Below are 24,525 nucleotides of genomic sequence, written 5' to 3'. Positions count from 1 at the left end.
CTCTTCCTTCCGTCTCCTTGTTCTTGCGCCGTGCACCGCGCTACTTTCGTTTCTTTTTCGTCTTCCCTTTCTTCTCGTGCTTCTACTTCAGTTCCTCCGCCTTCTCTTCTGTGGGGCCACCAGCGGCCAACACGCCAACCAATGAGTGTCCCTCTCACATTTTTTACGCTAAGAAGATCCTCCTTTTGCGCCTGACACAGGCAAGTCACCTTTTCCTCACCCTTCTCTCCGGCTTTTTGTGTTTTTCCGCCTCCGTTGGCCAGGTGGTCGTCTTCTCTCTCGACTCTTCTCAGTCAAGAGACTCTCGGGCGCAAGAGAGGAGCGTCGTCGTCCCTTCTGGTTCGTCTTGGGAGCCCTGCCTTGCATGCCGCTGTCCATCTTCTCCAGTTTCCCCAACACTTTTGGGTTTCGCCCGCGAATTCGATCGAATGCCTTCCGACGATTTACAAAGAACAGCAGCGCAGAGGCGACTGCGCCAAGTGGAGTTTCAATTCCCCCTCCTCTGTGCGTTCTCCGCCTCGCGCCCGTGAGCGTCTGCCGCCCGGCGCTATTCTCGCCCACGCAGAGTTCGACGCAGGTGCCGAGAGAACTCGCCCACGAGGATGGAAGCAGGCCGAAGCGCGAGAGACCGACACGGAGCACATCGTCGCTCTCTTTGTCTTTCTCCTGTGGCTCTCTCTCATCTTCGTCCGCCGTCTTCTCTCACTGTCTGTTGATCTGTCCCACCTCGTCGTTTCTCGCCTTTCCCCTCTCGCAGTGCCATCTCTTCTGTACCTCCGTCGGCACCGCAATTGTGGTGTCCTTTCAGTCCTTTTCGAGCCCGTTTCGTCTCCCTCCGCCTCCCTCGTCTCGCCGTTCCCTTCCCTGCCCTCCCGCGGCTCCCTTTTCAGTTCTTCGCTTCAGTGTCTCCTTTTGTCTCCTGTCTCGGCTTCGCCCCGCGCCCTCGCTCCGGCTCGGCTGCCTTCCGCAAAATGGTGAAAGTCAAGGTGATTCACCGCAACCCGGCCGACTACGTCCAACAGAAGCCTGGCCAGCTTCAGCGCGTAGTCCGTAATTTCGACCCGCAGATGCACCCTTTCGAGCGAGTACGCAAACACACAGTTCCGTCTTTTTTTCGCTGCATACACCACTACTCAGGGCCCCAGACCTCACGCCGCATCTGATACGACGCCGCAAACCCGGATATGAGCGTCCACATGAAGGCGCGATGTCGATGCATGTGCACATATATATCTATGTACATGCAGATATAGGCGATCGCTGTAGGCATCGTTGTCTTCCGTCTCGTAAGAAAGCGGGCTACCTCCACACTCTGTCGATTTGTGTCATCTACAACCACGTGTGCCGCGTGGTCTCTCCTCTTCTTCTCGGCCACCCCAATGGGGAAGGGGCCGGTACGCGCCGGATGCATAGCTGCTCTTCCCTCTCTTTCTGTCCTTCCATCTCGTTCTCTCTTTTTCCTTCTGTCTTTTTCTTTCTCTCTTTCTCTTTCCCTCCGTCTCTTTTCCTCTCGTTCTCTCTCACTGCCTCACTTTCTCGTCCTGGCACTTTGTCGCCTTCGGCTACCACGTCGCTCTCTGCGGGGGCGTCCGATTTGTCCTTCTGCGTTGGCCCATCGATCTCCTTGTCGCTTTAGGAACGCGAGTACACGAGAGCACTCAACGCCGTCAAACTGCAAAAGATGTTCGCCAAACCACTGCTCTTTTGCATGGAAGGTCACCGTGATGGAGTCAAGACGATGGTGCGGGCAAAGAGTCAGGCGGTGAGCGGCAACACACAGACAAACCTTCGGGAATCGCTTCACATGCAGGACATACGCCCCTGCCTCCGACTTTCACGCTGACATCCTGTAGCGGACAAATATTGCTTGTCTTGCACAGTCATATATATATATATATGAGGGTTTAGGCATATTTGTAGGCGTTTATATATATATATATATATATATATATATATGCATGCAGTGATGCGTGTGTCTGTATGTAGAGGTGTTGAAATATTGGTAGATGGGAAGCGTCGCAAGCTCGCGTTAGCGACTCCCCGAGTCCAATCTAGCACATGGCTCCCTTCAAGCCTTTGGCTCGCCTGTTTTGGAATCGCGCGTGCACCCCGATTCGCCCAGAATCTGCGAAATCATCCTGGTTCGAACCGTACCGCTCCCAGCACGGCTGCGCTGACCTGCCTAGCTGTCGCAGGCTTTTGTCTCTGCTTTTCTTCAGGCGTCTTTGTGGACTGGGAGTTGCAATGGCGAGGTCGCCGAATGGAACCTCGGAGCGACAAAGAAGTGCGTGAAGGTGTTTCAAGCGCACGACGGGTTTGTCAGAGGTAAGCGATAAAGCGCCGCGTCGCTGCCGAGCGATTGGACGCTTGGCAGCGTAGCAGACGTCTCGAGACGGACCGGAGGCCGGACAACAATCTCCCTGCGCCGCAGCGGTCCCCCTCTTTTCTTTTGCCGCCTTGACGCAATAGTGTTTTCTAAAGTAATTAGTGTCTAGAAACAGCTTAATTGCTGCCTACAAAAGAGCTCAGCTCTGGTTAGCGAGTGGCTGACGTTTTGTCTCCTCTGCGCTCTCGCCAACCACCACACAAGTCACAACCCCCCTCTTCCCCCGCGCCTCTCCACAGTCTCTTCACGTGTCTTTTGCGTCTTCTTCCCCTCCATTTTCCTGCCTACCGGGGCCTCGGTGTCAGCCACTAGAGAGCCGCTCATCACGCGCGTTCGCGTTGTTTCATTTCCGTCCGGGAGCTTGTCTTCCCTCCGTGGCTGCAATTTCCCTCGCGTGCGCCTTCCGCGTCCCTGCCTCAGGTCTTTGTGTCTCTCCCAAGGACGACCGCCTCCTTACGGGGGGTGACGACCGCCGAATCAAAGTTTGGCGGCTTCGCTCCCCGTCGGCAACTCTCTCGACGCTGGACGTCGCCGAGCTGGAGCTCCAGGCCTCTTCGACGCTGCGGAGAGGCCGGGGGGGCGACGGACAGCGCAAGGACGGGGACGAGGAAGAGGCAGGCAATGACGACGGACAGACGACGCAAGCTGTTCCGGCTCTCGTCGAGCAAACGGTGAGGAGCAAACGCACGCGCGAAGGAAAACTGGACGTCCTGCATATGCCTCGCTACGGAAGGATGGGGAACAAGCAGAGAGCTGAGGAAAGAGGGGAGCGGCGACGGGACGCCAGGGGGGCCCAACGCCAAGAGGCGGATACCTCGCGCGTGGGACTGATCGGCGGTTTCGTGATGCCCCTTGGACACGTCAGGCAATGGAGGGTGCACGCGAAACGTTAGCGCGCACAACGCACACTCGGGAGCGATGCCGCAGCGCGAGAGATGGAAGGCGCACGGTAGGCGGCAGACTTGGCACGGGGGATTGTGATGAAAGGCGGCCAAGACATGGCACCCGAGGTAGGCGCGTGATGAGACCGGGACGTTGTGTTTGACGCCTTTGTCTTTTTTCATTGCAGCCAGCGACGGTGTTCACGTCCTCATCTGTGGTCACATGCCTCGACCATCACTGGTCCAAACCGCTTTTCGGTACGTTGCTCACAGAAGCCGCGGTGTCGCCCCAGCGTATTCCTCGACTTTCTCAGGCGCTGCTTGTGTGCGTGCGGCGCCCTCGTTTTAACCGTTTCGCCTTCATCTCCGACGCTGTCACTCACGTTTGCTCCGATCCGTCTTCCTCTCCGGGCTGTGTTCCCTCGATTGTCTCCTCTCCGGCCCTCTGTCGCGCACCTCTGTCTCCCGTGGGCCCACGTGCCGGGGGTCGGTCCCCCGCCTTGGACGCCCTGTGGTTTGTGGCGTCCTCTTTGCTGCCTACTCGTGCTCTCTCTTGTCTCGCGCCTCCGCCATCGCGCTTCTCTGTTTTCCGTCCCGGCCGCTTGCGCCTTTTCGCGCATATGTAGCCCCACGCGACGGGCTCCTGCCGCTTCGATTCCGCTGTGCGCGCTTTGCGATAGAACGCAACTCGCAAACCCGGCGAGGGACGCAGGAACAAATTCGACCCTCCTTGCGTCTTTGCGGTCGTGTCCGGTCGGTGGTGCTTCAGACTCGCCGTTCGCATCGCCCTCCGTCTCCCCTCTTCTGCCTCCCGTCTCCGTCGCTCTCTCGTGTTTTTGTTCCTCACATCTCCGACCCCTGCATGCCTTTTCGCCTCGCCGCTGTGCTGCGAACCGTAGAGACGCGGGCATATTCGTCCTCGTCGTTCGGCGGCTCGTGTTCTCCTGCTCACGAAGAGCCTCTGTGTTGTCTCCCGTGCTGCAGTGGCTACTGGTGAAGAGGTCGCCGTGTGGGATATCAATCGCTCCACCCCGCTTCAGAGCTTCCAGTGGGGATGCGACGTCATTCACTGCGCTCGGTTTAACCCGTCGGAAGTAAGCGTCGAGACAACTGCATGCGCCCCTCGGCGCCTTCCAAATACCCGCCAAGCATCAATCGGCTCAAAAGATCAAGCAAACTCGAACTGCGGGAGACGGGTGTCCACGGAGTGTGCAACGGTTCACAGATGTGCGCGTGCACACGTCTGCATGTCTGACGTTTTCGCTCGGAACGGAGGCGACACAAATTGCCAGGAAACACGGCAAGCTGGGGATTCTCGGACCTTACGCGCTTCTCCAGTCTACTGGTTTCTGAACTGCGTTACGGATCGGGAACACTACATTGCGGCAGCACGCAGTCAATATATATATATATATATATATATATATATATATCGGTCGCATGCAGGCTCGCGCGAACTTAAGGGTTACGAGCGACAGGTGGTCGCCGAACCATCGAGCGCGCTTGCGGGAGCCGGTGCATTCGGCCATTTGAGGATATACGCATTGTGCTGTTTGTAAACGTACATCCGTTTGTATCTAGAGAAAGCGGGGGGCAAGGCGGCGCACGAATGGGGAACCTTACATACGCTGTGAAGCATCCGCCGGCAAAGTGCCTCGACCCGTGAAGTGTGTTCGAATCTCTTCCAGGTTGTTTCGCGTGTGCGTTTTCCCAGACGTGCCTCATTGCGGCAAGCGGCGCCGACAGCTCAGTCGGTCTCTATGGTAGGTGAAGATGCTGCCCTTCGCGGGAGCGCGGGCCTGTCGCTGTCGTCTGATCAGGGACGAATCGATGTCCTTTGATTTTCTCCCATTCCCTTCTGCAGTCGGTTACGTGACCGCCTGTGGCTCAACACCTTGCCACAGAAGTGCCTCGATTGCAGCGCGAGAGAGAACGAGTGACGCCTTCGGAAATGCCTCTCCGTTTTTCGTGCACGAACTGACTCCACCGTTTCGTTCCTCTTCCTTGCGGTGTTCTTCGGGCTCCTGTGCCTCACGGGCCCTTGAGAGTGGCTGCAGTGGAGACGCCTCACGGCGAGATGTCCTCCGGAGCTTCTGCGAAGTTGCTGCTGCAGTTCGTGATCCTGTGAGTTCTCTCGGGTCTCCTCCGGTCTTGTGACTATCCCAGGTTGCATTCATACGCAGTGCAAACGCCCTCATCCTCCGTCGCTAAGTAGGAGCAGGTGGCAGTATCTCATGTTGGGGGCGTGTGCGCTTCGATTGCTGACTGTCAGATATCCGCGCAAACACTCCGATTCGCAAAGTAATGATGAAGGTAATGTCGTCCGTCTTGTACTTCTCTCCATGGCAACTGAAACGAAACGAAACCTCTGACAGATCCGACCGCCGCGCCGTCTCTCGCGACACATTATAGGGGAGACCCGCGCCGTTAGCGAATGGAGATGGCGCGATCGAAGCGACTCCATGCAGCAAATCTATATGTACTGACATATATCGAGTGATGTACTGTGTACGCATCTTTTTTACGGGCATCTTTACGTGTGCCACATGGTGTAACGGATGGTGGCACCATGGAGCGGGTCTCGAACAGCGATTACCGTTTCGTGTTTTCGATGTTTCGCCGTATCGACCTTCCATATCCACGCATTCACACGTTGCGTGTATTCGAAATACTTGAAGTGAATGGATCTCGTTCTTCATATATATATATATATATATATATATGTATATGATCCACAAACTCGTTGCCCATGAGAAAACGAGTTCAACTTCTCACGGCAGCCTGCGTCTTTCGGGTGCTTCGCTTCAGCTTTTATCTTCTCCTGTTCTCCTGCGTTTCTGTAATCGATGTACGGCCCTTCGGTCGCGATAGCGTCTCCTCGAACCGGTCCCATGGTAGCATCGAACATCGCCCTGCCAGTCCATCTCGAAATGCCGGCATGTCAGCACTTGGCGTTGAAATGCGTCGTTCGGCGGTGGTGTCTTGTTATCTGTCGGTCTCAGATGCGAAGCAACGCCATATGCTGGAACCCCATGAACCCTCCAAAATTCACCGCGGCGAGCGAAGATCAAAATCTCTATACCTTCGATATGCGGAAACTCTCGGCGCCGTTGATGATCCACCGTGACTTCGTTAATGCTGTGTAAGCGTACATTACAGTGCAATGCGTCCACCTGGAAGCGCGAACATGGCGTTGGAAGAGCCCGAAGCTTCGGTCCGTCCGTTGTGCTTTACACCGCTGCGTGTGCCACCCATCAGTCTCCGTCCGCTATCAAGCATTAGCTCTGCATCGTGTCACCCATCTTTTTGCGGGTTTTTTACGTCCGCAGTCGCGCTGATCGGCATGCGTTTCCACGCGTGTCTCTCCCTGTGTACATGCTTCATGTATCTGTCCTCCTGTCTTTGCGTTTGTGCTGCTGCCGCAGCCTGGACGTGGACTATTCTCCCACTGGCCAAGAATTCGTTGCCGCTTCCTTCGACGGCACGCTGAGAATTTTCAAGGTCGACGAAAGCCGCAGTCGTGATGTATACCACACTCGGCGCATGCAAAGGTAACTTGACCTCGGCGTCACTTCACATCTCCGTACATTTACAGTTGGGGGATGTAGTACATCCGGGGACCTTCGTGGCTGGTCGCCGACAGCCTCTCTTCTGGTTCTGTGCACTGCAGTGTCCCCCTCTCATCGTAGCCGCTGCCGTTCAGTCGGGCCCTGTTTTAGTGACTTCACCGCTGGGACACAAGTCAGGTTCTTTCCAGCCGGTTCGGTGCAGTCTTTTGCATTGACAGCCGGAGTTTGGTTAGCTCTTTCACGGTGTAGCAGTCTCGTTATTGTGGTTCTTTGCCCTGTCCAGCAACGCAGGGGTTTTGCAGTGCGACTTCGTGCGGCGTGTGCGATGCGCGCCATGCTTTTGCGTACAGCGTCCTATCCTGTAGATACTCTACAGATTCTCGATTCGTCATTTCTGGGTCGGCGGACATGTGCGTTCGGGTCTGGAAGGCGGAGGCTGCTGCGCAGCTTGGTCCGCGGACGCATCGAGAACGGCAAGCAATTGCGTACCGCAAGACTCTGACGGAGAAGTTTTCTCATTTAAAGGAAATCAAGCGCATCGCGAGGTATGCTGCTTGCCTGCATGCTGGATTAGTTTTGCTTGAAGGTGTGACGTGTTCATTATCAACCTTGACTAGCAGTTCCTCACCGGTGCTACTCGCGCCATACTTGCGATTCGTGGGTGCGATGGCATATGACAATCCCTAGCAAGTGTCGGCCGTCTCTTCGCCTCTCGGTACATCTATTATTTTGGATTTGAGTGACGTCAGCACAACACTCTCGCCATTTATGGAATCGTGGGCAGACCTGCGCTCGATGTGCAGACACCACCACGTCCCAAGGCTCATCAAGAAGACCCAAGAGAAGAAACGGGAGATGGCCGACGCACGGCGACGAAGAGTAAGCGACAGGGAGCGGCACTCACCGGACGGTCGAAACCTGTATCCAACGTACATTCGCCTACTGTGCTGTACCAAAGCTCTTCAAATCATATGCGCGAGGTACTGCGCGGACCGCACATCTGTTCCGTCTTATTCGTACAGATGGTTTGTGCCAATCTGTTACTACTGTAGCTCGCCCGGTCGTTATTGTGTAGTCTCTCTGCTAGACTGTCTCCACGTATCATAGCCAATTTGCGCATACCGTGTTGATGGAATTTGTCTTCAGGAAGAGAACCGCCGCAAGCACTCGAAACCCGGAGCTGTTCCGTTTGTATCTGTCAAAAAGAAGGCTGTGTACAACGAGGTCGAATGAGCAGTGTAGCTGCTTCACTGTACGCGGCCGAATCACGTTTACATGTATTTTTTCTCTAAATAGACATGCTTGAGAAACTTCTGAATTCTGTCACCCCAAACCTTTGCAACGTTCCGATCCACCTGCAACGTCCGTCACATTCCGAGGCATTCCGATGTAACAGCATCCCTAGAGTCAAACGCGTACGAAATTACGATCTTGGCAGCTCACTGGCAGGTGGCCATTTCGGTTACCCCACCTATGGTAGGAAACGGTGCCCGTGTAAAGGGCTCACGCTCCGGCAGGGATACCACCGGTACATCTGAGCACTCGGTTGAAATGGTGGCGTAATTTCTACAACACGTGCACACTAAAGCTGGTGGTTGACGCTGGAAAACAGGTGTCCTCGCAGTTCATTTCGTTCGCACCCGGCTGTGACGTAGGGCGACCGGGTCAGTTTGGCGTGGCGATCAAATGCGTGATACCTAACTCAGCTTTGTTGTGTGTTCTATCGTATTGAAAGGTAACCGTAAAAACGATAACCGTAACGGGAGCAATGATCAGCGGTCGCTGTTGGTGAACATTGCTGTCTGATCAGAATGACGGAGACATGCTATCGGTGCGTCCATGGCATCGCTACGCTTGTAAGAATATGCCGCATGGCACCAGTATTCTTTTGGAGCTTGATTCAATTATTGTTTGTGGGGTCACTTCTCCCATACCACTGTGAGCTCAACGTTTGGTGCGCAACACGTTGTGGTTTCGGCGGTGCGTCGTGCGGCCGAAGCAAGGGGATGTTATTGGGCAGAAAAGGTGTCCCCTCTGAGAGTCACAATTCGCATGGCGCCCGGAGCATTTACGTACAGCACGCAGCCTCCCGCAAGGTGTGCAGTAGACATAGAAGTATTAGAAGGACACCTTAGTTCGGCCGTAGAAACCGTTGGGTATAGACGGCATACCGCTATGAGGTCCCGCAGCAGGAAGATCCGAGCCTGTTTTGGTGAAGACATTCACGACCTAAGAGGAAAGACAGTGATCTCAGACCAACTACATGGTTGCTGACTCCGCCGTACTTTAAGCGACGACCCAGAGTTCTGGCCATCGGAGGAGCTTCCCGCTTTTTCGACCTGCTTTGTATCGTTGTCGGTTTTGTGTTCCGTTGACGCTAACTCGTCCTCGCCAATGGGCCCTGACACGCTAATGGGTGGTTTTCCGCTGTATGCTTCGGCACGGACACCTACCGTTCTTCGTTTGTCGAAATTGCATTCGAGGAGTGCAGTCCAGACCGCCTGCTGCACCCTTGGACTCCTTTCGAACACTTAATGCTACTCCAAATGCTCTGGTGGGCGGGTCGTAAAGTTTGCGACTGGCAAACTCCCGGGACTTCAGCCTTGTCTGACCGCAGCAGTTTCGGGAAGCAACCAGATTTATCACGAAAGCACGTCTTACATTGAGGTTAGAAATCTCACTGAGTAAAGTTTTGTCCTCTGAACCACCAAGAATAAGGTTTTCTGTGTGACAAATGTAATGCTGCTACTAAACGCACTTTGCTCTTCTATCGTTTGCCGCCCCATTTCGGTTATTTCGTTCTGGAGGCCATGTATGACAGCAATATTCGTTGGCCTTTCCATGGAGGTGTGCTCACCGAAATGGCCTCGGCCATGCGTGCTACCTGCACCTAAGACACATTGGCTCTACCTATACCTGAACAGCAAACCACGCTAGACAACCCACTTTTTGTGCCGCTAGTTTTGCTTCCTCCAGCATCGCTTCCTCGTGTTCACCGTCCTTCGATAATGCAAAGCTGGAACATCACGGCCGAGGAGTCCGGAACTGATCACTTACATAAATCCGGAACTTCATCGGGTTTTTTCTGAACGGTTGTGTTATGTACATTCCTCGGCTGGGGGTGTGGTCAAATAGACAGTATCATTAAGCGGCAATCCCCTGTAAACCGCTTGCCTTAGTTCTTGGTCATCCACCGGGGTCCTACCCGTCGCCTGTGCAGTGTGTTCGACCTGGCTGAAACGGCTCCCTCGCGGACGCCGCGGGACTTGAAGAACTTCATCGAATACTTTTTGAGACTCAGCGAATGCAGACATAAAGTCCTATAGCAATGTCCGTCCTTAATTGTCATCAAGGAGCTAATATAGGACGTGTTACCTTTCTCGCCTTCTCAGCTTCTTTCGTTGTTTCCCAAAACCCGCGAGCGACGGTGACATCGCTCTCCCGTAGGTTTCGGAAGTCTGGGACAAGAGTCGTAAAGTTGTCCTTGTTATCCACATTGAGACCACCCGTCAGAGGCAAGGCAGTTATAAACAGTGTCGAAATGACGCATCGCGCCATGATTTTCGTTGCCAGTAAAAAGCACTGAGACGAACCAACCGTTGCGGCATCAAGAAGGGGAACAGGGGTTTCGGATCCCCTGCTAAAACCTTCTGGGTCCCGGGTGTAGAGACACAGTCATCGCGAAGTCGCAAACCACCAAGCACTCTTCCAGTCCGACTTCAGAAGTCCAAGAGATTCGAAAAGGCTCTCGTGTGCCATTTCTTCAGTCAAAATTTGCGACACTTCATGGAACCGCGTTCTCGTTGCGACATCGCAGTTCCGTTCATACTTCGGCAGCATGCGAAACCGTCCGAATATTCTCGTGACGGGAACCCCAGGCGTGGGCAAAACAACGTTCTGTCGCCAACTTGCCCAGGAGACGGGGATGGAACACGTGAATGTGGGGCAGCTTATTAAGGACGAGCGATTGTTCACTGAATGGGATGACGAAAAAAACTGTAGCATTTTTGATGAGGACTTGGTGGTGAATAAGCTCGAGGATATTGTCTGTGATGGTAATAAAATTGTTGACTTCCACTCGTGCGACTTCATGCCAGATGAGTGGTTTGACTTCGTGTACGTCCTGCGAGCCGATACTGCCGTCCTTTACGACCGCCTTGAGAAGCGCCATTATAAGGAGGATAAAATCCGGGAAAACGTGGAGTGCGAAATCTTCAGAGTGTTGCTTGACGAAGCTATCGAGGCCTTTGGTGAGGACAAAGTGAAAGAACTACAAAGCAATAATTTCAGCGACCTTACTGACAATGTTTCCACGGTCACGACTTCCGTGAAACTGTGGTCCCCGGCATAGAGAAGACTATGCTTGGCAGCTGTGTCCAGTTCCCCTAGTTGGTTCTGTTGTGCTTGTTTGATCGGGAATTGTGTGTGTGTCGAGTGTCCAGCAGTACAGGTCAGCTGCGTTCCACGCGTCTGTCATATGGCAAGTGCCTTCTTTTCAATCCTCGTGCGACTCAAGAAGCGTGTTGCCTCCCAGAGTGGCCGTACTCTGTTTTGTTCGAGAAAACTATAAAGATGAAAAGGTTCGGTGGATCTGTACAGCTGCAGAGCATCTGCTATAAGCCCGGTGCTGCGTTGACAAGAATTCGTTACTTGGAAGTGTCTACTGCCTGCCAGAAACCTGTCACATCAGCCGGCCTCAACGACGGACAACACAGTACCCGTGCTCTTTCACGAACACTTCCATGAGGCAGGAGACAAGCGACTATATGTTTGTTTCACGGGTGTCAACAAAAACAGGCGGAACTCTTCCCGAGTCAACCGTGAAGACAACCCATCATCGGCGACGTCCAGCTCCTCGAGTCGCTGCAGGAAAGCTTCAAACAGCTCCATAACCCTGAGAAAAAGAAAGCCCAACCGGACCGAAGGAATCAATTACTTCACCAACAAGACCTAGTCGCGGATGTACTGCTGGCATAGCATGGCGGTCGAACTCATTCATGCTAGGGGATGTAGTGCTTATAGCTCACCTCCTCCCGCGTTCAATGGCCGCATGTACCTCCCGCGCTCCAGGCAAGCGTTGTTTCCCTGAAGTACGGACCGCTGCTGGCGCGTCGTGCCAGGAATGACGGCCTTCTGCCGAGGAACAAGCTGGTGGATTACTTGAAACGTTGACTAAAGGCCGGTTGAGTTGGTATTCGAGCTCGTGAATTAGAGCATAGACACTCGCGGTAATGCAGGGCATCAAACGGGAATCGAGAACGCAGAAGTTCCTAGCATCCACAAACAAAAGGTACAAGACCGCTTACACATTCGTGAACCTGTAGTAAGACGGGACGCGCTGCTCTAACGCTGTGGCGAGTTTTAACTGCCGTCTGGATTGTGTCTCGACCGCAGCCCCCCCCCCCTCCCGCCTAGTGATCCGCATCAGTACATGCTGACACCATTATGGTGCTGTCCAAATGCGGTGTATCCTAGTATTGTACGCATCTGGTACCTGGCGGTTCGGTACGCTGTTGACAAGGCTCAAATATGTTGACACCGCACCCAGGAGCAGCCGCATGCCTATAGGCCACAGACATCTATTCGGTATTTGAACACGAGTTCCCACGAACCCTCCTCGTCACTTGAACTCGCATGAAAAAGTTGAACAGTTAACTCACCTGAACTGCAGCTTAGAGGCGTCCCCGAGATTCGGGGTGTGAGGCCAACGCTGATCACATGCCTCCCTTTCCTGAGTGATCCGAAAGTCCAAACAATCTAAGGCGTTGCACGCCATCTCTGCCCACTCTTCGTACTCGTCCCAGGCTTCGTTCAATGCTCTAAGAAGCTGCAGACGCACAAGCCGCCAAGCCACACGTCGCACATTCGTACCGTTCGCTGCCGCATGCCTCCTCAACCGGAGAACGTCGTCGCCTTTGCGATCGCTTTGCACCTACGCATCGAAACGCGTGCCACCGCGCTACGACTTCGAAAGCCTTACAGCAAAAGCTCCGTCAGAAAGCCTCCGCAGCTGCGGCACACATCTCTTCCATCGGGGGACAAGTGTAAGGTTCCCTGGCATTTCGTCGGATGCCGCTTTACTCGACTGCGGCGTGCCGAACGACGACAAGGGTCCTGCATTGTCAGTCCCCCTCGAGTCCCCACAGAACACGGGGAGGCATAATAGCTGCTGCTCCAAATCAAATCGATCCTCGACGATTTGTCCGACTGCATCGACATGTCTCTGCAAAAAGGAATTACAGCCAAGGAATACACCGGGCGGCCAGATAAGTCGAAAAACTGGAGACTCTGGTCAACGCGAGTTACTGCAAAGACCAAAGCAGGATCACTGCACCGGCCTTATGAGGCTCAGTTGTTGTTGTTTCTCCTAGGACCGTCTTCAAAGCAAGTGCGGAGCTGTCAACATTGCCACTTGCTGCGCAACGTCCGCCGCAAGCGCATGCGCTAACCTGGTGTAAATGAAAGAGCTTTTCTGCGAGCATTCGAGCACGGTAGCCCATTTCAGTTTGCACTGACTCATAGAAGAGCTCCCAGTTCACTGTCGTCATTTTCCATGCGATGTGGTCGCCTGCGCAAATCGTCACGCAGCACGCGAACCCTGAATCGAGGAAGACTGGGAGAATGACACAAATTCGAGAACCGCTCCTACCGGGCACGCCGATAGCAGAACCTGCTGACTGGCTGACTTACTGCTTCTCGCCACCCCTTCCGGCAGGTCGATGGCGTCCTCGGACGGGTACGCAACTCCAGACGGAACCCGGCGTGCCGACGCGGACGCGCTACAAGATGCCCGCTTTGCCTTTACTACCCACCTAGCAGTGGCCCACAAAAACATGTGAGGTCCGCAGGAGTGTGTAAAAAACGCAAACGCCGTGATCTCGGCACGCCGTCTTTCCTAGGTAAATCCAACGGCACACCTTGACGCCTCCTGCTAGCATCGGCATTTGTTTACCGGTCGCACACTCAATGGCCGTGACCACCAAGGCACAAAAAGCGTCTGCGCACCACAGGCTCGCAGCGTGTCGCTCTCTCTGTCTCGGACACTGTCGAAAGGACCCAGATCTTACGAGTACACGCACACGTATTTGGACGGCAGCTTGAGTACATTTGTAAGAGACTACATGCACACACTAATATCAACGGGCCCCGTCGAGGATTCGCACTAGTCTCCGTTGCATCCTGAAGCAATTGACCTACTGCCTCAGTTGTGACAGAGTCATCCGTCGAAGCACGTTGCGCTGAAACCAGCGCCATCCAGCAACGAGGCCGAGCTCGCGCCTGCAAAAGCGCGAACAACACACTTGGTCGTAAATTCCAACTAGTAACGGTTTGAAAAACGGTCCCAGTGCCGTCTGCACCCACATTATCCGGCTCTCCCTAAATACGTTTTCACGGCGGTTGCCATAGGATAATAATTACCAATTATGTTCTCAACCAAACGGCACATCACCTGGTCTCTCACGGTGGCGCCTGTACTCTCCTGCCCGTTCTAGGAGCAAATGGAACTTTACACATCTTACCACTTTTCCGCAACCTTCGCCGATGTCACCAGAATCATACAGCTTAAGCGCGCGGAGACACAAAGCAGCAGAGGATCGATATCGTCGCCCAACCCCGAAACGCGTCCTGCTCTGTGCGCTGTCCCTTCCCTCAGCAAAGCGGTGCTCGGCGTGGCAGACCCGGCGCTTCTCTGCATGCCTTCATCGTCCTTGCTCAGCCAAGTCGATGAACTCGGCCCAGCGGTAGTCGCTGCGTCTTCGCTACTGCAAATCGAAGCCCCCTCAGGCCTTCCACGTGAAGCCAGTGTCAGACAACCTGCGGCAGCGTCCCCGGGGTTTCGGGATGTCCGACCGGAGTGTGGTATATTTCTCCACCCACAAGTCACATGTCTTGAATCTTCACCCTCTCTGGAGTTCTCCATTCTCTCGTCCTTTGCACAGTGGGATGGCTCCTGACCTTGTTTACGCCCAGTGTTCCGTTGTAGTCCTGGCGACGTCAAAGCCGTACCACCTGTCCCCCCCGACGGTCCTATACTAAGTAAGTTACACAAGGAACTGTTGCCTGCCATAGGTCTCGTGGTTGCTCGATAAAAGGGTGGCTCCACCAGCTCGCCCTGCACTGGTGCATCGACGCTACCAACGTCCCGCACCCCTCGGGCACTGTTTGATGAATCTAGGAAAGACCCACTGTTGGACGGTTCATTTGGACAGCGTTCATCGACTCGACGACGTTTGAAGTCTCTCCCTGTTTCCGCATTGCCCCCTACCCCGTAGACCGCCTGATGCCCCGGCTGGCCGTTCTCCGTTTGCAAACTACCTGTCGCAAAATCCTCATGATCCATGGAAGGGCGGCCCCTCTGCCGTGCACCAAATTCGTCCAGTGGAGCGTCGCCTTGGATCCGATCCTGCATTTCTAGCACCTGATTTTCAGCGCGTGTACTACCCCGCTCTATCCTTTTTCGTCTGACTTCCATATCGCCGGACACGAAGCTGGCCTGCGATCGTGCGACCTCAGGGGTGCTAAGCATCTGGAGCGTCGGTGTAGCGTTCACCACTCTGTTACTGCATTCTTTGCCCGGCGTGCGCAGTCGAGAACCTTCCAGAAATTCAAGCTCCTCACTAAAGGACCCCGGGTAGTGGTCCCTGAGAAAGCTAAGCCAGAAGTCTCCATTATCTGATGCAAACGCACCATCAAATGCACTGGAGATTGAAGCGGGGTAAGCCCGTCCTTCGTCGCTCGGCGTTCCTTCACTCGCAGGTAGCAGCGACCAAGGCGTCCCGTCGGGGAATGCGCTTTTAACATCTCTCGTGCTTCCAATTTGATTTCCTTTCCGCGGTTCTTCCGATTCTTGAAGCTGGGCAGCACTGCCGCCTCTACGGTACCGTCCTTCGCATGCCTCCTTCAAACTTTTGCTTACACAACATAAGCGTCCATACATAGACACACCCAAAAACTTCAAAAGTAAGGGAAGTAGAAACGGTTCGTCCAGTTGGACAGCGGCGTCCGACGAACTCCCATTTCCAGCCTCGTCATCACCGCCTGTTGAGCTCTCTGTTGCCTCCCAAAGTACGCTGCTTCCCCAGCAGCCTGGTAGCGACCTCGTTTTGCCATCTCCTGAAGCCGTGTCGCTCATCCGAGAGCTCGGCTTAACTGGGACACACATCGCCGCCCACGTTGCCTGATAGGAACGTGAATAGGCTGCACGCGTCTCAGTGTCGTTACCTTCAGGAGGCGCACGAGAATAATCTGAGAAGTACGAATTCCTGCGCCTTGGCGCCGATGTCTTGCATTCCGGTTCGGTACACCATGTTTCCACCTGATCGGACACTTGCGGTTGTTGTGACTGTCCCGTAGTTTTATGACCACAGTGTTCGACGGATCTCGCTGAAGCCTCGTGGTCTGTTCCAATAGAAGGCGTCGGCGGACATAGGACATTCAGCTGCAACGTTCCACCTAGAAGGTCTCCTCGATCTGCTGACGCTAACAGTGCCTTAACCTGAGACCTTCCTGTCTGTGTCAAGAGAAACAAATGATCAGGAGAATGCGTCTCAGCCCTGCTTTTAGTACATGAATTTTGAGTGTCTGCCCGCAAACTCGTGGCACACCCTTCAGCTCCATTTCGATCTCTTGCCGCATTGATGCTTGGGACTGAACTCCGTGACCCTCGTCTGTCACCTATGCTGCTGAGTAACCCTTGGTTGCTGGGCGCCGTCGCCTCCCCGAACTGCGACTCCTGATTCTCAATGTTGTGAACCGCAAATCCTTCTGCCGAATCCTTCTCGTCATCCTCGCCTTCGAGATCTGCGATCAAGTCCGCCTCCAGGGTGTTCATTCCCCATTGGCGGCATTCCATCAGGGATGCGAAGTAGAATAACAGCGGATCATTTAACCCTCTCAAAAGACACCACTGGGCGGGCCACCATTTGTAGGTTCATGAATCTGAAATGTCTCAAGTTTTTTACAACAAACGCTACGAAAATGACACGAACGCTCCTCTAACCTCCTGTCGTGATGCTTGCTTACCCGTTGGCAATGTCCCCCAGACCATTGTACGGGAGTCAGAAGGAATACCGTGGTGGCTGCAAGAGGTTACCAGGATTGTGGTCGCCTACCAGGAAGCCGCTGGAAGAAAAACTGGGACACATCACAAGACCTCTGGTAGTTTCAGGGGACGCAAAAAGCTGATTTTTCGTAGTGTGGAAAAGGAGAAATTTCTTAACTGTGTGCAGGAAGCTGAAAAAACTGCAACGGAGCGACACTCTCGGCACCGCTAATTGGCAGGTCTCATTGTTGGGCCACTATGTTTGCATGTAGTGAATCGCTCACAGTGAGTTACCTCGATCGGTCTTCGTGTGACTGTGCTTTATGAAAGAGATTGTCAAGCATTCTACAGGAGAACCAAACTCTTTGGTGGCACTCTATCAGTTGTAAAATTCATTCGAACAACAGTTCTTTCTTGCTAGGGCCGGTTGTCGTCAGGAACAGGACAACGCTGTTGTTGTGTCTACCGAAAAATAGGTTGATGCATGCACACTCGCTGACATGGCAAGCGACGATGTTAGCGGGTGCAGTATACATCTTATTACATGCCACGCTTTTGCACAGGATCAAATGATAATGAAGCGGTCAGCATCTATATTAAGCTCTCAGAGGGTCGTGGGCAACGTTTGACAATTCAGCTGTGCGAGCCCTTCGCCGTCAGTCTCGATCCTGAAGCTGCGAGGATTTGTTGGTACTTACGTGATTCAGATGGCCTCTATCGTAAACATCGTCACCGGAAACTTATTTTTATTCGTATGCACTCAGAAATGTGAGCAGGCATGCTTATACATTAGTCCAACAACTATAAAACATTCCATCGTGACCGACTCCCAGGTGACCCTGCGTGTCCGCGCGAAACGTCCAGGTCTATTTCGAAGTCAGTTACGACAGGCGAGCTAGTGGGCTTTTCATGTCAGTCTGCTATTACAATGCATGCGATTGTCTCCTCCTTCCTCAAAACACCACATTCCCCCCTGCTGCACAGTTTCAACGCAACTTCTTGCAGGTATACCAGCAAAACCGTCGACGGCCGCAAACAGTCCCCGCTGTCGAGAACGACTACCTAGAGGATCAAAAGATCAAAGTTTGTACAGGGCTTTAGCTCCCATATAAATCTGCATTTACAGATGATTCATATGTATAGCTGTCGTGTAATCTAGTGGCATTTCGTGACGTGCCACCCTGACGACGCATCAATTCGACCCCGAATAGCACGCCAATAACAATGTTTACCACCAGGTAGCAAACGTACGTTGGAAGTATCTTTGGTTCGGTTTTATTGGAGTTATCTTAGTAACACGCGTATCACGAAGGTAAAATCTCGCTTTGACTAGCAACCATCTTGTTGCAGTGACGTAACGGAAATTCCGGTAGGCATCCGCACAACCCCTTTAATCTCCCTCTCCCCAATACAAGAACACTCGCACAGCTACCACGTGTCCCGAGTGAATGGATGTGCGTCGACGTCCATACCTCTCGACTACAGAACACCATATCATGTTTCCCCCCTGCCAAATTTTGCAGCTACTCCCCCCAGCTGCTACTTCTTAAAGCATTGGTCCCCGTCGCAGTACGCAAACGTGCAGGTGGGCAGCGAAGTACAAGACACAACTCCTCGAAGGAAGCTTATCTGTAAACATTCCGACGCATTGTACAGAGGAGTTGCTGTAGGCTCCCTTCGCAACTACATAGCAATGTTAGTTCACATACCTGCTACACTTGTGTAATATTATGCAGCACTATCAGTGATCGCATCCGCCAACATGGGTTTTCGGTTCACAAGGAGGCGCATTTGTCCGATCGTCCAGTGTTTTGTACTCTTTTGTCAACCGAAGGTACTTTTTTGATGCCGTCACGCGCACAAAAGAATCTCACGAAATATTTAGCGGCTCCCCCTGTGCACAAACTACTATTGTTCATCTAATACTAGGTTAAGGAAACTGCCAATCAGGTACCACAGCTTCACCGCAATGCTACAGACGTCGATATATGCAACTAATACACACCAGCAAACTTCAGCGTCTGTTCTCCACCGCATAATGCTCTCTTCACCGTCACCTGCTGCGCTCGCATGCGGGAGATACCTCCTGAAAATTAGGCCCTGGTGAGTTTTGGAGAGTCTTCTTCCGTGACTGACTGGTCGTTGTCTTCCCGTACTTCTTGGACAATTTGACCGCGTAACCAAAGAGTCCCCAACGGTATGCAATTTTCCACAGCTCCTCAACAGTTGCGTGCGCCAGTCGCTTGAAATCGATACCCATGCCCTCGAGACTGAAGCGACAGAATTCTCGGTCCTGACAAAATAAAGAGCACATCTGCTTCTCTGAATTGTCCCCAGCTGAAACCCCACCATTGTCCCTCAAGTCAGAAGCATTACTATGTCCTTGTTCGGTTGACTTCCTGCTTCACAACTATCCTCTCGACATATTGCAACGTCCGTTCATTTATTTCTGTAATATAGCCCTTGAACACCCGTCAACAGCATCTTTTTCACATACCGTGGCGTCCCTCTATGTAATACTGCGAACTCACACACACGCTGCTGCCTCGTGACTGGATGGAAAGAATTGCGTTTGCTCCTTACTTGGGTAGCGCGCTGCTGGCGACAGCACGTTCACTTAAACGCACAACGCTGATACATTGCTGGTGTGCTTCTTACCGCTTTGTGGACACTCCTCATTCTCTTGATCAATTCCCCACGACCATCTTTGCCAAGCGGAAGGGTAAAGCCTTCGTGCCACTGCAAGTTGCTGTCCTCGTCACCTTGACCGCCTGCATCATCCTCGCACCGTTCCGACCCCTCTCCGCAGCAGTCACCAACATCAGGCGCTAGCGCGTGCCAATCACCTGATTCCAATTCGGGAAAAACAGATCCCGTCGTCCTGGGATCGAGACTCGCAGGTTTGTTATCCTGTATCTCCTTTCCATCACCTGCAGTCCTGCGGGTTTTCTTGACGAAGTTAGCTTCGTCCAAATAAGTAATCCCTTCCGAATCCAATCTGGTTCTCTTGCTGCTCGAAAGAGTAATAATGTTGTCGGTTGCGCATCGAGTGCCAAAACCATTCGACTCAAACCCATGCTTTAAAGTTGCTTCAGCCACCTCATCTGTACGACCCAAGAATTGTTGCCCACCCCTTATGGTGAAATTGTTATTTCCAACAACGCTTTCGGAGGCTGATGACGCGGTGCAAACAGAAAGGTAATCTCGTGCCGAGGATTGACCGAGTGATGTCTCGCTGGAACAGCTCAAGCATGCAGGGCTGCTTACAGTCGAACTGTTAACTTCTACTCTCTCCACCGGTGTTTCCCCGTGTTGGAGACCGAATGTCCCATTTCCTGTGTTGTAGGACATCTGTGCAACGTGACCTGTTGCTACTTCACGTGTTGGAATGTACGCATACGCCTCACCAGAACGTCCTGTGTACGGGGTGTGGCCCATGAACGATCCAGGACCAGGGCATCCAGGAAACGAAGTTGGATGGGGAGGCTTCTTTTGTAAACGATCCAGCTCAACGGGGCGGGAAATCTGCTGTCCCAACCTTTGCGTGTCCTCAGCTGTCTCCATAACGTCGGCGGCGGCACCCGTCATTCGTGGCCCTACGAAATTCGAGCACTGAAATGTGGAAGGAAGTGATAGTGCTCGCTCAGCGCACTGTCGTGGCCATAAGACATCCTCCCTCTGCTGGTCGACTCCAGTGACTGTCCGCGGCGGGATCAGTGTCGACGTATTTACGTCAAACTGCCCAAAAGCATGTGGTGGTTCTCTCACGTCCCACCTGCCGCCTGAGTTCCACATTGACCCCTGGGCTCTATTCCAAAACTGGCCAGTCCCTCTCTGGACTCGACGAGATTGTGATGCGCCAGAGAGTGCAGAGGGCCACATGGGATCGACAGCCTGGTACCCCGCTCCTGCAATCGCTCCACTTGGCAAAGCCTGCACCACTCTGTCGCCTAGTTTGGATGCACATACCCCACGAAGGATGCGATCTGACGGAGCTTCGCGGCTGCCTGCGAGCATGCCCCGGGTGTGTTCGGAATCAGTTTCAGACCACGGTAGGGAGGATATCATGGACGAAGTGTCAATCTTCTCAGGCGGAGGTCCCGTCATCGACGTTGCTGTTGTGGATCGGGTTAGAGATGATGGGCTAATACATACCTCCGGGAAGGCTGACTTGGATGGCCGTAAGCTGCGGCTCGGCTCGTAAGTTTCTCTCTCATACCTGACGCATTGCGGCATGACATCTCTCCCGCAACCACCAACTGCACTCCTGTTTCCTTGAGCCACCACGAAACGCGAAATTGGATTGCTTCTCGCTTGCACCCCATCTTCCCCACACTGTCCGTGTCTACTCCTCTGCTCATCACGTCGCCCACACGAAACGTGTCTGGTAACGTGGTGATGTGCCGTTGCTGGTCTTTGCAAATTCGTTTCGCCTGAAGCGACAACTTGTTCTTGTGTCTGCCAGGCGTACCTGTAACAGTTTTCGGTGTTTTGACGCAAACCTTGCGCTAACTGCTGGGTGCACTGCGCGCCCTCCTGGAGTAGTTTTCCCTGACTCGCATCGACTTGCACCACCCCCCATTTCCATGAACTCCCGGACTGCATGTCTACAGTAATCTCCTTGGTCGATGTGGAGCACTTCATTTGTATCACAGGGCTCCAGTCCTGTGGACTTGACCGGGTAGAGCACGGTTGTGTGCTGGCAGTCAACACCGAGCCACAGATATCCATTGGCTCGTTCTTGTTGGATCCGACTGAGTGCTCTCCAGCCAGCGAGTTCTGAGATGTGTCGTGTCCTCCAGATAGAAGGCGAGCGCTCATAATCTGATGCAGCGAATTGCCTGCTGCCCCACACCGTTCGCCGCGTTCTGCCACCCAGCCTAGTGTTGTTTCGGGAAGTCGCGTTCCTTCAGACTGTCCTCCTGTAACGTGAGTGCCATCCACCCCAACACAGGGTCTTTGCGCCGTCAACAGCGTGGACTTGGAGCCTTCCGAACCGTTGTCCGCAACAGACCGCCAACTGTTACCCGGCGCGTGTACCTCGTTCGTCCCCGTGGCATCCGCCGAATCACCACTCCACCCCCAATGACACACAGGGGCGGACGTCGAGTGTCCCTCCTTACTCAGAAGCTCGAGCACTCCTGGAGCCTGGGAATCCAATCCAAGAAGACCGAACCCCACATCCACATCAGAGCAACCACCATATGAGTGGGTATGTCGCAGGTCGAGCCAGCCGGCATCGCTAGAGTCTGAAAGCGTGGGAGGGGTAAAGGGACTCGTTTCTTGTAATAAGAATGACTCTGAGTGGCACGGCGAAAACTCGTGCTTGGAACCTCTGTCCAAGCCCTGCTCGCACGAAACAGAAGCATCGACCACCTCACGATCCCGGTTTCCGTCAGCTTGAATGGCCGACAGTCGGTGAGACAACAAAGGGATGAAGCTTCGAGGTGGTCCTGTTGGCGTGACCGTACCACCATCCACGTCAGATATTGCAGGAGAATGTGGTCCCGAGCTAAAAGGATAGTCACCGTCTGCCAATGGAAATGACCGTTCCGTCCCGGCCATGAACCCAGGTCCCTGCATCATGGCTGCGAGAACCCACAACTGCTCCACTAGCCTCCGGATGTCACTGTCCAAGAAGTAGTGTGTCTTACGTCCTGCAGTTCCAAACAAGAGCAGTGACCAGCGATACACCGCCCCCTACCACCACAGCAGTCACCTGTGGTAACACGCGAGCAGTCTGGGGAAACTCCTGTGTACAGTTAACACACAAACCTCTTCCAAGTCACCTTAATCCGAGACCACCCACAACCCCAAACACTAGCACAGTTTGACACTCATTCGAGGTGGCCTTGTCTGGTGCCTGTACACATGCAATTTCCGATCGGGATTCAAGCAGAGAACTTCTCTGGGATGCGTGTGCGGGCATAACCGCAACAGTTCTCTAGAAAACAGGATACGCCACCACTCGCAAAATACATCTTATATGCTACCAATTCAGAGTTTGTGTTATTGTGCGACTTTCAATCGCGCCACTTCTCCTTCTATGATCGCAAACAACCCCTGATTTCACAGGTGCCCACATGCTGGAACGGGTTTCGTCGCCGCCAGCAAGTGCGCCTGTGTCGTCCCCCAGAACTCCCAAAGAAACCGAACACAAGCTACACTCAGATAGGTCTCTAAAAAGAGCCACTAGAACAATTCAAACTACTTCAGGCGAAACGATTACGTGTGATGGCATCACCGATAAGGAAAGCTTTTCTGCGCGTTGCCGACGATGAGGTCACGGGTAGTCGCCCGAAGGTCCCTAACGTCTCGGCTTATTGGTCACTCTGACAGTTGAGAAATACAAGAAAACAGGTAACAGGCATCGGCACGAAACTACGGCGTCACTAACAGAACCACAGCCCGCACAGCCAACGGCTTTAAAAAACGGTCTGAATCCCCTCCGCGTGGCGTCAAGCTTCTGCTGCTCACGATCGTTCGTGAAAAGCGATGCAGCTGTTATTTCTCCCGTTTTCATGCTAATTTCCTCCCTTCAGAAAAAAGTCTGACGAGGATATAACTACGCACCACCGCTTGAAAGTCCACTCTGCACCTCGATGACAAACGCGTCTCAGACAGCTTCCCACTTTACCGCACGTGTCGCGACTGAATGATCAAGTGAGTCCGTGAGTCACATGAGAGCCTGTCTATCCGAACAACGCCACCAAATACTGAAGCATTGTGAAAATGTTTCAGTTTCATCTATTGGCGCAATAGGTCCTACGAATTCCCCATCCTGGCGCGGCTCCCCGGAACGCTTCGACGTCTCGACCGCTGATCTCAGATGCCCACAGAGCTCGGCAGCGACGACCAGAGACGCGTCTCAACCTCCTCACGAGTAACGTACAGTCCTTCTTAGGTGGAAAAACTCCCATCGAGCACCGATACCACTACACCACACACAACTACGAATGTAGTCTGCCGTCGCATGTACGACCTGACAAAAAAAATGCTGCCCGAAACCCTGTTCGGTTTCGAAGAAGATCGCATTCATGGGGCCAGGCCGTACGGCGTCCGCGTTGTGTTCCACAGTACGACAATCGGTTGGCACTCGTTCATCACTTTAAACAGCACATATATACGCCCCAACCATAACGAGTCATTTAGCGGAACAGGGAACAACGCACTCTCCTACCGTAGTTGGAGTGCACACACACGCACAACTGCTGGTCGCCTGAAGTTCGGTTTACCTGCAAACCAATGGTAACCCGGACGCCCGACCGTCCAGTCAACCGGGCGGGAGGGTGAACGGTTCGCCCCCTCCAGTTTCAGGTGAACGCGGACCAGCGAGCTGATATTTGAAAGCATGAACTCCGCAGCGTTAAGTTCAAAAAAGTCACCTCAAAGGACAGTGAAAAACAGAAGTCTTCATTACAAGGGTTCCTCCTGCGGAGTCGACGCTGACTTCATCCACATAGTGGCGTCGACAGCGTCGTCTGTAGGCGGCCGACGGTGAACGCCGCCAAGCGCAATCCGCCGAACGGGCTGCCGCTGTCGGGCGAGACCACCGAAGCAGCTCACCACAGTGGCTGTGTGTCTCGACCCATTGGCGCTTTCCCACGAAGACGACTCATACGGTACGATGGTCAAGCTAGTAAGGGA

At 53.5% G+C, this 24,525-nt stretch overlaps 4 protein-coding genes across 4 annotated transcripts; 2 read left to right on the top strand and 2 right to left on the bottom strand.

Moving 5' to 3' along the window:
- Positions 1–971: 971 nt before the first annotated feature.
- On the top strand, positions 972–8,069 carry NCLIV_033200 (hypothetical protein; the record flags this gene model as incomplete). Its single annotated transcript, XM_003883515.1, has 13 exons — positions 972–1,085; positions 1,637–1,762; positions 2,220–2,325; positions 2,807–3,057; positions 3,456–3,525; positions 4,252–4,361; positions 4,982–5,030; positions 5,540–5,580; positions 6,270–6,409; positions 6,693–6,818; positions 7,187–7,381; positions 7,640–7,715; positions 7,983–8,069. 13 exons carry the CDS (start codon positions 972–974, stop codon positions 8,067–8,069), a joined length of 1,491 nt encoding a protein of 496 aa, XP_003883564.1.
- A 2,605-nt stretch (positions 8,070–10,674) lies between these two features.
- Positions 10,675–11,187, top strand: NCLIV_033190 (putative UPF0101 protein CGI-137; the record flags this gene model as incomplete). Its single annotated transcript, XM_003883514.1, has 1 exon — positions 10,675–11,187. The coding sequence occupies one exon, from the start codon at positions 10,675–10,677 to the stop codon at positions 11,185–11,187; it is 513 nt and encodes a 170-aa protein (XP_003883563.1).
- A 672-nt stretch (positions 11,188–11,859) lies between these two features.
- Positions 11,860–16,689, bottom strand: NCLIV_033180 (conserved hypothetical protein; the record flags this gene model as incomplete). Its single annotated transcript, XM_003883513.1, has 7 exons — positions 11,860–12,106; positions 12,497–12,663; positions 12,817–13,059; positions 13,286–13,404; positions 13,527–13,648; positions 14,034–14,114; positions 14,357–16,689. The coding sequence occupies 7 exons, from the start codon at positions 16,687–16,689 to the stop codon at positions 11,860–11,862; spliced, it is 3,312 nt and encodes a 1,103-aa protein (XP_003883562.1).
- A 2,242-nt stretch (positions 16,690–18,931) lies between these two features.
- Positions 18,932–22,464, bottom strand: NCLIV_033170 (conserved hypothetical protein; the record flags this gene model as incomplete). The annotated part of the gene is made up of 2 exons (XM_003883512.1): positions 18,932–19,171; positions 19,537–22,464. 2 exons carry the CDS (start codon positions 22,462–22,464, stop codon positions 18,932–18,934), a joined length of 3,168 nt encoding a protein of 1,055 aa, XP_003883561.1.
- Positions 22,465–24,525: the final 2,061 nt, after the last annotated feature.

Source organism: Neospora caninum, chromosome VIII (genome assembly GCF_000208865.1).
Source record: "Neospora caninum Liverpool complete genome, chromosome VIII".
NCBI lineage: Eukaryota > Apicomplexa > Conoidasida > Eucoccidiorida > Sarcocystidae > Neospora > Neospora caninum.
This window is presented reverse-complemented; position numbering and strand designations above follow the sequence as displayed.